This window comes from Mya arenaria, chromosome 1 (assembly GCF_026914265.1).
Source record: "Mya arenaria isolate MELC-2E11 chromosome 1, ASM2691426v1".
NCBI classification, from domain to species: domain Eukaryota; kingdom Metazoa; phylum Mollusca; class Bivalvia; order Myida; family Myidae; genus Mya; species Mya arenaria.
The window spans coordinates 11,479,350-11,492,049 of record NC_069122.1 but is presented as its reverse complement, the minus strand read 5'-3'; the positions used below and the strand labels follow the sequence as shown (position 1 = coordinate 11,492,049).

The 12,700-nt window shown below is 35.0% G+C and overlaps 1 protein-coding gene across 1 annotated transcript; it reads right to left on the bottom strand.

The window, feature by feature from the left end:
- Positions 1–353: 353 nt before the first annotated feature.
- LOC128222212 (collagen alpha-2(IV) chain-like) lies at positions 354–10,514 on the bottom strand. The gene is made up of 2 exons (XM_052931179.1): positions 10,445–10,514; positions 354–1,684 (listed from the first exon to the last, which is right to left on the bottom strand). The coding sequence occupies exons 1-2, from the start codon at positions 10,512–10,514 to the stop codon at positions 354–356; spliced, it is 1,401 nt and encodes a 466-aa protein (XP_052787139.1).
- Positions 10,515–12,700: the final 2,186 nt, after the last annotated feature.

Below are 12,700 nucleotides of genomic sequence, written 5' to 3'. Positions count from 1 at the left end.
CTTGGCAAAGACGATGCATGTATTGAAAGATACATTCTGACCAATACTGCCGATTGGCGTATAGGGTTTGTTTTTCTTTCCACGATTTCCTCCCTTTCCTGTACATAGCGACAATCGATAATGGTTTGTCGCCGACCTCGGACGCAAATAATCGTCCTCGACTTGATCTATCATTGTTTAATCCCTATCGAGTAGAATATTTGTGAAAGTGCCATGTTGATTACTTGCACGCAAGATTAATCCCCATCAAACACATTTGTTTCTCTCGGTGGCAGCTTGCTAAGCTTTCTTCTCCATGCATTACATATTGTATAAAAAATAACTTGATGCCATTTTATTAACCGTATTGTACATCAACAATCCTTGATGTCTATGTTTGGGTAGCCGCCTATGTTTGGGTAGCCGCCTATGTTTGGGTAGCCGCCTATGTTTGGGTAGCCGCCTATGTTTGGGTAGCCGCCTATGTTTGGGTAGCCGCCTATGTTTGGGTAGCCGCCTATGTTTGGGTAGCCGCCTATGTTTGGGTAGCCGCCTATGTTTGGGTAACCGCCTATGTTTGGGTAACCGCCTATGTTTGGGTAACCGCCTATGTTTGGGTAGCCGCCTTTGTTTGGGTAGCCGCCTATGTTTGGGTAACCGCCTATGTTTGGGTAGCCGCCTATGTTTGGGTAGCCGCCTATGTTTGGGTAGCCGCCTATGTTTGGGTAGCCGCCTATGTTTGGGTAGCCGCCTATGTTTGGGTAGCCGCCTATGTTTGGGTAGCCGCCTATGTTTGGGTAGCCGCCTATGTTTGGGTAGCCGCCTATGTTTGGGTAGCCGCCTATGTTTGGGTAACCGCCTATGTTTGGGTAACCGCCTATGTTTGGGTAACCGCCTATGTTTGGGTAACCGCCTATGTTTGGGTAGCCGCCTTTGTTTGGGTAACCGCCTATGTTTGGGTAGCCGCCTATGTTTGGGTAGCCGCCTATGTTTGGGTAGCCGCCTATGTTTGGGTAACCGCCTATGTTTGGGTAACCGCCTATGTTTGGGTAACCGCCTATGTTTGGGTAGCCGCCTTTGTTTGGGTAGCCGCCTATGTTTGGGTAGCCGCCTTTGTTTGGGTAGCCGCCTATGTTTGGGTAGCCGCCTATGTTTGGGTAACCGCCTATGTTTGGGTAGCCGCCTATGTTTGGGTAGCCGCCTTTGTTTGGGTAGCCGCCTATGTTTGGGTAACCGCCTATGTTTGGGTAACCGCCTATGTTTGGGTAGCCGCCTATGTTTGGGTAGCCGCCTATGTTTGGGTAGCCGCCTATGTTTGGGTAACCGCCTATGTTTGGGTAGCCGCCTATGTTTGGGTAGCCGCCTATGTTTGGGTAGCCGCCTATGTTTGGGTAGCCGCCTATGTTTGGGTAGCCGCCTATGTTTGGGTAACCGCCTATGTTTGGGTAACCGCCTATGTTTGGGTAGCCGCCTATGTTTGGGTAGCCGCCTATGTTTGGGTAGCCGCCTATGTTTGGGTAGCCGCCTATGTTTGGGTAACCGCCTATGTTTGGGTAACCGCCTATGTTTGGGTAACCGCCTATGTTTGGGTAGCCGCCTTTGTTTGGGTAGCCGCCTATGTTTGGGTAGCCGCCTTTGTTTGGGTAGCCGCCTATGTTTGGGTAGCCGCCTATCTTTGGGTAACCGCCTATGTTTGGGTAACCGCCTTACAACGGTGAGGGAAATAACAGTAATGTATATTAATGTATAAAATGTATGTTTTTATTCCAAACTTAAAAAATGATTAAAAACATGCATGATCTTGATCGTTGCATTTTCGTGGGCCAATCGAGGATTTTTCACTTTTTCCCATTCATTAACTTTACGTAGATCGAGTTTGAAGTTTGCGTCAAAATCTAATTTCATAGAGTATATTTCAGACAGTCATTTTTTTCACCAGGGCGTTCTTGTTTCACTAGTGTCAGTAGTAAAAGGGAACATTTACTTGAGTGTTCGTATTTTTGTGTGGGCCAATGACAATCGATGGTTTTCATTTTTTGTGCATTAATTTCTGAAGAATACACCAAAACATATCTACCATTTTTTAATTTGTAGTAAAAATCTTCTTTACAATCCCGTTTTTCACACTATTATTTTCACTTTCACAGCGAAATGGCATAAATTATAGACCAATGTTTTGTTTTAAATAATTTCTCAGAACTCGATAAAAGGTTTAAAGAAAACAATAGCAGACTAGTTACACCTGTATACCTTTATGCCAAGAAAACGGACTCGAGCGGGATTTTATAAGCGTCAGTTTTTGTTACAATCGAGCTTAAATAAATTGGATTTAACTTATATCTTAACAAATATTATTTTACACATACTACGATTTTCGCCTTAAGCGTTTTGTCAGCACTTTCAATTCCAAAGGCTCTACTAAATGTTCTACTGAGTTTATTTACCAGAAGTAACAAATGTCTTAACATTTTAATTATTTCTTTGCTGCCTGATTGTGTAAATTGCAATCATGGGAAAGTTCAGGGAACCTGTTTATCATAAATATCAAAGGTGTTAACCAAGGTTGTTGTCCCCAAATGCGTGACTTACAAACAAAATGTAATGTATTTCTTCAGTAGTCATATTGAATACAACTATAATTATAAAACTAATAATAAACTGTGACCCGCTTGGTAGCAATTACTATTTTTCTTATTACAAATCAGTAGTATTTAACCGTAATATTGTTCGGATTTTAATATGGTTACATACCACTGATTTGTTATGATTAAAAACATCAGTCGCTTACTAGGAGGTAACACTATCTCAATAAAAGTAAAAGGCTCGGTAGAAGAAAAGAGACTAAAACTAACAACGTGGTACAAAACCTTTATTCGACTATCTTTATAGCAACAAGAAAACTACACATAGAATAGTAATCGATGCGGATAATTTCTACCAAATATACGAATATGTGCAAGCTTGAGTTTAACATTTCACTGTAAAAAGGAGTAATTTTACTAATTAAAGCAGTAAATTATACTTCCTTAAGAACTACTTTCAAAATTAGTAAAATGTACTAGCAGGGTACCAAATCTAGTATTATAGTGGAATTTACTGGAAGATGAAAATATTACTTCTTTAAAGTAAATTTGGTTTACAATTAGATTGTCATAGTGCAATAAGATTCTGTATCAATGAAGCCTCCATTAAGGGCGTACATCTAATACAACATTTACCTCAAGAACAAATACCAGAACGATTATCAAAAATGAATGTAAAGACAGTGATTGTTACAATTCTCATGTCGGTATCATTCCGTCCAAAGCATTTTGAGAGCAGGTGAATAATCGGCATATTCTTGTTTATGAATTTGTAACAAACTCTCGTCATTAAATTAAACCTGAGCCATATTGGCAGGTTCATAAATATTTAAGGTACTTAAGGTGTAGACGTACTAGGAATGTACCGAAGTCAGTTGCAACACAATAAGTAAAAACTATTTTACTACACACGTCCCTTCATTTTCTACTCTACACAGTACAATTTGCTACTTATAGTTTCATTGTTCGAGTCATTCCCTGTCCCATTGGTCTTGCCATTGTTGTGCATTTTCTGGGTGTGGGCGTCTTGTCCAAGCCCAAGCGTTGTAAGCCGCTCATAAGTTCACATCTGTTCAAACAGAGGCATTTCCAAAAGATTCGATATACCGGAGAACGTTCAAAAGGAGATAAATAGCGTATTCAACCATTTCGCGTCTAGAATTCTGATGCTGTCAATAAATGTAAAACTTAACAGCCAGATGAATCATTCTTACGTTTACCTTAGTTTATGTCATTTATCTCGTATGTGAACAAGAACTAAATATCACTTGCTGTTAACAGTATTTCGAGGAAATAGTATTGACATGGACGGTACTTGGGCAAAGTTATTTGCTTTTCATTGAAATATCGGGGGCAAAGATATAAAATCGGAATACCTCATTATTGATTGCATGATATTGATTGAAAACTACGTAATTGAATTATTGGTCTGAACCTTTCCAATGAAAATGTTTTATACCTACTAATTGATTTTGTTTGTAAGTGGTCACTAGAACGTTTTTCATTCACACATTCCAATTGCGATTATAGCAATGTAGAATATGGTCGCCAAAGCACTGCTTGAACGTAATAAATCAGATTGTCAAACGCTTTCCGAGTTAATGTCTTGAGAAAACTTTAAGTAACTATCAGCGTTTGGAGCTATGAATGGATCATCAAATACATTAGAGGCACTTATTTATTCTTTGCATCTCTTTATCCGTGATGTCAAACAGATATCTCCATAATATAGTTATTGGGTGTAATTTCTTGCATATAGAACACATCTCAGCTCTCAATATCTTTGATAGAAGCGCGAAATTGTTTCCTTACCGGTTTTCATTCGTAAAGATAAGATATATAAATTTCGAAATCAAAGTGTCTTTAATCAATTACCGTTTATAAATGCAAGACGACCGTTCTTGCAATAGTTGCAACAGCCAAGGTGTTCCATTGTATGTATTTGTTAATATCGTTAGTATTAAGGCATATAAATGTTCATATTCTATAACCCTTTCGAATGCCACCTAACCACTTGTGGATCACCAGCCATCATTGATTCATATTCATATATTTGCACCTGGAATACCGTATATTAATAACGCTCAACACATACAACTAGGTTTACTTCGATAGCTTGCCAGCAACGCCAATGCCAAGAGCTGTTTGACTACAATGTATGTACACGGAGTACTTAAACTGTTTTGTTATGATATAATTAGATAATAATTGTAACTAGTAACACATGAAGGTGTAAAATAACACCGCTGAGGTAAATCATAACTCAAAAAAAGAAACTTTAGGGAACTAATAGTCTGAAAAAAATGATGGTAAAAACGGTACAAAACAGTACCAAAAATAATACTCATCAATACTGTTCGTAACAAAACAATGAAGACAAGTCATGTCTCAATGGTCAAATTTCACGGCAGAATTACCATGTCGTCAAAGGAATTGGACAACTAAGGTACAGACAAGAACATGGCTAAACTTAAAGTTCCTTCTTACACATGAAATTTAATGGAAATTACAGCACAGCTGACGTTCATATTTTTTAACATTTCATAGACAACTCAACTAGAAATGTGTATGCATCCTTTGAGATTCAATGCAGTGACAACCTGAGGACCAAACGTTGAATAGTGCAAATTTCATGAACATGTGAAACCAAGCCATTTAAGAGTGTAAATGAACTTTGTTGTAATTCAAGCAATTCCAACAACCTCCTTATACAGAAGAAATTTTAAGAGAAGGTAAAAAATCGACAATATTTCGTCTGAATTGTTTTTTTATTTATTTTCAAGACATTTCCATATACTGGGATAAGGTCGTTCGTAGATAAGTAACGGGAATCGACCATTTTGCGTCTATAACTCTGAAATTGTCAATAAAGGACAGCATACACAGATGCATACTTCGAACGTTTGCTTTCATAATTAAAATAAGATTTGTTACGGATGGTTTTGCCCGATGAATAAACTAATAATAAGAACAGTTATTGAAATAATGTTTGATAAATGACCTCGTTCTTTAAAATATGTAAACACATTTACAACGGTGAAGTTATTATTTATTATGCGGCGTAAGTTTCACATAGAAAATTGAAAAAAAAAATGTGTTTAATTTTGTTTGATATTAGGGTACGACTGTTTTCGCTGAGATTAAACTTAAGTTATGACATACTAGGATAGTTACGTCATTAATTATGTACAGCTCACTTACAACAATGACGTCATTTCATCTATAATGCGATGATATTTTGATTAAGTGTAAAGAGATCGTTACTAAATAGCTTATTTAAGAAAACATATTAAAATAATTGCTTTTGTTGGTCATACATTAGTATTGAATAGAGCGTTTGTATTTCTGGGGCGGTATTCAATGTGCATCTAGTGTCAAATTATACAGTATTACGTTAAAGATTCAGTCTCTGTATAGTATATTTATTTATATACACAGTTGGATATGCTGAATCATTATGATATAATATAAAAATATACTGATATATAATTAAGACTAATATTGCACATTACCTCTGATGCGTCACTGTTGTCAAAAGTAAAATATATTGCCTCGACTTAAAACAGTAACTTTTGTGGAAAACGTAATTTTTATGACCTTTGCTTTGCTATATTTCATGATCTATATTTGTGTGTTAAGAGTCTGTTTAACATTTATTTGGAAAGAATGTTTCTTATTCATTGCAGTGTTTACACCAGTTAGCTCGCAATGTATGAAGTATAATATAAAGGAACATTTTTGGACACTAAAATGCCAAACAAAATCACAGATCTTTATTTCTGGATATGCATTTCATCTGTGTTTCTTTCATGTTTTCTAACACAATCTACAAAATCAAATATGTTTATTCATGAAATAAACAGATATCATAATATTTACGTTTTATTCAAAAATACAATGCAAACAAAATCCAAACATTTTGGAATGTATAAACAATATTATTTAAAGGCATCCTTTTATCCGAGTCTGTTTCCATGTCCGTTATAAACACTGATTTATTTAGAAAATAAAATAAAATAATCGGACAGATAAGTAGTAACACAATACCTATACACTGTAAATAATATGCAGTAAAACCATTTGGCTATACGACAAAAAGCAAAAACAGAATAATGTTCAATTACTAAAGCCTTAAGCTTATTTCATGCTTTTCCGTAGATTATTGTAATATAATGGGGGATTATATCTCGATAAAATTACCATTTGAAACAGCGAGTTTATCGAAATATAATTTAACTGTTTTTTTTTTTTATTTTCAGATTTACCCGTTTTATTCTAAAAATATTAACACAAATGCTTACAATGCCGGGAAGAAAATGCCATGAACTTGGTTGATATTTCTCGCACTTTCCTTTTTACATATCAATTAAATTATGGTTTTTGTTAAGTTATAAGAATGCATTAAGAAGAAAATAGGTTTGTTTCAGTGTATGATTTTAATAAGGACAGTGTTATACCACATAACATTAATTTGTAACATAATGTGAGATTAACGATTCCAATAACAAACAGGCAAGATGCACTACATGGTATTTAATAGGGATGCAAACGAATGGCAAAATTGATATTCGAATATTCGTTAATTCTTTCGATCGAATATTCGAATATTCGATTACCAATATGAATGTATAAGAAATGTAGTAAACAACTTTTATTGTTTGCTTTAGTAATAGCCGGGGCATTTTAACCCTTCTTCGTTGTAGCCGGTATCCGCGAAGGACCCGGATTTTTCCAAACATTGGCAATGAAATTCCCCATTTACAAAAATATCGAACAAAAGCAATAGCCACTGAAAAAGGCGAAGATCGTAAATGCCTGGTTGAATGTCATAATGCACCAACGGGTCGTTCTGTAGGACGAGCGGCCTCGTTCTGGGATTGACATCTACTAAATATAACTATGAAAACACCAAACCTACTCGGAAATTAGATAAATAATAAAACGAAAATAACCCTGAATATTGACCCATCTATTGTATAACAATGACCTAAATTGCTATTCTATACAGTTACATTTCAAAGCACGAATGTTATATCGAAACATGGAAAACAGCATATAACTAGCACATGTCATCCATATCATTACGGCGATTTGAGCAATACTGCACAGCTTAATTGACAGCCATGACACCACTTTGGTTGCCGATTCCGTTTATTATCCAATAATGGTCATTAGAATTTACCGAAAATAATTGAAAGTTGTTTGATGCCACTTGTCTTATAGCCAGTTTTTGTAAAATTACGGGTACTGTTTATAGTCTCCGACTATGTGTCCCTAATTAACATATGACGCGTGTACCGGTATAGTGTCATCACGTCACGCCTCTGGCAATTAGAGGCCAATCGTTGTAAAAACAAGACATGCTAATATATACAACAGCACAGATGTAGGAAAAAGGTTTATTATTATATTTATCAAACAAAAAGCATCGAATATTCGAATACCAATTTTGACATTCGAATATTAAACGTTCGATCGAATATTCGAATATTCGAATATTCGTTTGCATCCCTAGTATTTAACAATTATGATATAAGGCCATCACCAGATGGTTTTGCATCAATCTTAATAAATTACCAGAACTTTCTTGATGTTTAACAGAATTACATTTTTTAACCATTCTGATATAAATCGAGTAAGAATCATCTTAAATAGTAAAAACGTTACATGTACTGCGCAGGACATTTTATGTACCGGGTTCGTATGGTGCTATCATTCGAGACAGTTATTATTCTGTATGATAAACTCTTAAAGGGTTCTTCAATAATTGACAAAACATGGGTCTATCAACTTAAGTGTTGTCCGTATTACAATGTAGTTAAAATGAAATTGTGAACAACTGAACACCGAAATGTTTTATTTATTATGTTTTATAATTAGTTAACAAAGATGGGTTAACATAATAGTCATGCTAATAATGACTCTTTATTTAATAAATCAATGTTATCTACAGGGACAAGTTCAGACCCGATGTTCTTTTTAAAGGGCCAAACAGACACGAAACAAGGGATAAATCACAACAGTTACAATGCCGAAACTTGGATAGTTCATCATGGACTTCTCATACTTAGAAGAAACATAGCATTCTCATACGAATATACCAGTTTATATAATGCTTTCTGATGGTTTATAGAGATATATCAGTGAAACAAAAGTGTTTCAAACATTGAAAAACATTATGATATTTTTCACTGTTTTGAAAGTATAGCCCGGACTCAATTCCAAATTAAACGTCAGCGCGGAATGGCTGTGACACAATTATAACGACGTCATTTCCTAAATGACGTGACGTTCGCATTCAAGTTGGCGCGTTTTTTCTGGATAACAACATTTCACCGTTATCTTCTAATAATATCCTTTTTAGAAATATGATTAAAGAAAACAAAAGTGTTTCAAACATTGAAAAACATTATGATATTTTTCACTGTTTTGAAAGTATAGCCCGGACTCAATTCCAAATTAAACGTCAGCGCGGAATGGCTGTGACACAATTATAACGACGTCATTTCCTAAATGACGTGACGTTCGCATTCAAGTTGGCGCGTTTTTTCTGGATAACAACATTTCACCGTTATCTTCTAATAATATCCTTTTTAGAAATATGATTAAAGAAAACAATGTCCATTCATTGCAAGATCCCGATATGTATTTCACCTCGTAAACACAAGAAGTAAATATATCACTCGCGGCTACGCCACCCATAGCTTTTGGTGCTTACGAGGTAAAATATATAACGATCTTACACTGAAAAAAAAACAATTATCCTATATATCACGACGAGTACTGTGGATCAAGTACGGTCGAATTAGGTTCAAAGCTGTCTTAGGCCCGACAATTTAATATGAACGGTTTTGGCAAAGTACAAACATTCCCAAAAGACACAATTTATAACACAATCGGGAGGGCACTTTAACAGATATTATGGACAAATAACGCTAACAACTCTCACAGCATTTAGTAATTGACACTTTCCCGTAAAATACCACATACGAGATTATGGTACGAACACACGTATTAGTAAAGAACACCAGGCGCTTTGAGTGTCGACTATCCACACCGTTGCTGATATAGTTGTTTGCCCCACACGTGCTCTGAACGATCCAATTGCTATACAAGCTTTATGCGGATAAAAGAAGTAAACTATTCTTATTAAGGCATTTGAATGATACATATTAATTTTTACACCTAAATAATTTTCACCTTTATGTTAGCACATCTGAACCAAAAGGCACTACTAAATGTGTATGCTTCACAAGTATTTATTAACCAGAGTTACAATAACTCGTTTTTGCTTGATTGTTCAAATTGCAATTATAACAATTTTTACCTTTATGTTAGCACATCTGAACCAAGGGGGGGGGGGGGGCACTAAATGCGTATGCTTCACAAGTATTTATTAACCAGAGTTACAATAACTCGTTTTTGCTTGATTGTGCAAATTGCAATTATGGCTGTTAATAAAGGTCAACAGTGTTAACAAGGCTGTTGCCCTAGATGCAGGGTTTACAAAATGATATTAAATGATACTATACAGAATTAATGATCCAGTGTAACCCGCATTGTTAGGATAGATATTTCGTCATTAAGAATCAGTAGGACGTAACCTATTCTGATGGTTACATACTTCTGATTGGTTATGGTTAGAACATGCAATCGCTGACAAGCGGATCACACTACCATACGTAAAAGTATCTCGATAAAGGAAACAAACTAAAAACATACACGGTGGTAAAACGCCATTACATGTCTAGCTTTATCCACAACAACAGCACGAAGAACAGTAAACCATGCGAATAAATCCGGACAAACAGTTATCTGGACGTATACGGTGAGTGTCAACATGGACCTTCCTGAGAGTAACATTTTGCGGTCATTGCTCATACCTTTGACAATGACAAATTGTTGTGATCTGGGATGATGGTTTACCTCGTTTGCATCTTCTGGGGTGACCATCTTTTCCCAGCCCAAGCATGGCAAGACATTTTGTTTAAACCGCTCAAACCAAAAACTTTGTAAAGTGCTTTCGCATATAAAACACCTGAAAGATTTTCCCAAAACTGGAGAAAGTTCAAAAAAGATAAATAACGGATTCGAACTTTTCACGTCTAGACAACTGATTCTGTCAATAAAGTTCAACCTGCACAGACAGATGAATTATTCTAACGTCTACTCTCATTTCATTTCGCCCGTATGTAAACAAGAGCAGAATATTACATGCTGTTAACAGTATTTCAGAGATAAAGGATTTGTTTGCCATAAAAATGACGGGGTATAAATTTCGGATTTCGTCTTATGAAATTATTGATCGAGTGTTATTGCTTGCAAGCCATTTAATTGAATTTTTGGTAGAGCTTTGCTGCTACGTTACATATTTGTACAAAAAAGATCACAATCGATATTTCTGATATAACACTTCTCATGCAATATCTTATATGTTCAAACACAAAACATAAAACCATTTTCTCAACGGGTTTATCATGGGTATTTTAATTGAACTTTGTATACACAAATATGCGGAGCTTATTTGATAAACTAGCTGATTTTGCGTGTAAGTGATCTCTTGAACGTATTCAATTCATACATTTCTTGCAATTTTATTAATGCAAAACATGTTCGTCTAAGCACTGTGTGAACGTTATGCTTTAGAATGTCAAACTCTTTCAGAGGTAATGTCTTGGGAAAACTTTAACTACATCAGCGTAAAGAGCTATGCATGGATCGTCAAACACATTCGAGGCAATTATTAATTTCTTTGCTCTCTGTGATGTGACTCTTTCTCTGTGATGTCCAACAAATATCTCCATAACCAAGTTATTGGGTGTTATTTCTTGCATATCAAACATATTTCAGTTCTCCTTATCTTTGATAAAAGCGCAAAATTGTTCTGTTACCGTTTTTCATTTGTAAAGATAAGATATAAATGACAAAATTAAAATGTTTTTATTTATTAACCGTTGATAAATGCAAGAAGATTGTTCATTTTATAATTGCAACAACCAAGGTGTTAAAAATGATGCCCCTAGTGATATATTAATCTAGAAATCGACATACCGGTTCTTATTAGTTTATCATGTTATAATTCTATGCTAATAATCAGCCGTGGGTAGCCGGTATAATATCTTATTTTAATACAAAATATCTTCCTTAAGTTTAGTAGTATTTGAGCATATTTTTTTCACATTTTACAATTTTCGAGCATTGTTAAAAATATAATGTGCCGTCTCTATTTTTATATATTTATATTCAATTGTATATATTTGTTGGTATTGTGTTTTTTCATCATGGGCCGTATTGCTTATTGGATTTGAATTTTATATTATGTTCATATTAAGGCATTCGACCGAAACATGAGCTAGTCACTCTGGTCCGACATCGACCCTTTTTAATTGGAGACACAATATAAATTTAATAAATAATAAAAGGAAAATGTTTGCTGATAACAAATTTGTAAAATAATTGGCAAAAACTACATTATAGATACTGCATTTTTTCATTTTAAAAATTATACGTGAATGACCTATTTTTTTAACTTTTCATAAATGCTTGTTTATTTAACCATTTTCGATATAATTTTTCATACTCTATAACCCTTTCAAATCATCAGGCATCAACAATTCCCGTCACATCGAATACCGTAAATATATTATGTTTCACATATTCAACTTCATTAACGTCAATAGATCGGCAGGGATGCCAATTCCAAGACCTGTTTGACTAGAATGCATGTACAAAAAGTGGCAGAAATCTGGATACATGTAGTGAATTGGTGTTTCTTTGAAATGTTTAGGTAATATCTTGTAACAAGTAAAACAAGTAAAAGATGAATGTTAAAAGTTAGAGGGAAAACTTTCCTGCATAAAACAATAACTTGTAGAAGAAACTATATGACACTAATAGTCTATATGAAACAGATATAACGGTAAAAAAGAAAGTCAGTGGAATTCAGCGGCAACAAATAATCATCAAAACTGTTAATAGTAAAACAACGAAGCCAAATCAAGTCTACAAACTCATAGGTCTAATTTCACGACACAATTACCATATAGTCTGATGAAATAAAAAAGTACGACCAAGAACATTGATAAATTCGTGTTGCTACTTACCCATGCAAGTGTAGAGGGTAAATACAATTTGTTGTA

Bases quoted from the DNA above. Each gene is read 5' to 3' on its own strand.
- LOC128222212 (XM_052931179.1), bottom strand. From the start codon at position 10,514: ATGGTCACCCCAGAAGATGCAAACGAGGTAAACCATCATCCCAGATCA. The intron at 1,685-10,444 runs GTATGAGCAATG...CACCGTTGTAAG, and splicing joins ACAATTTGTCATTGTCAAAG to GCGGTTACCCAAACATAGGC.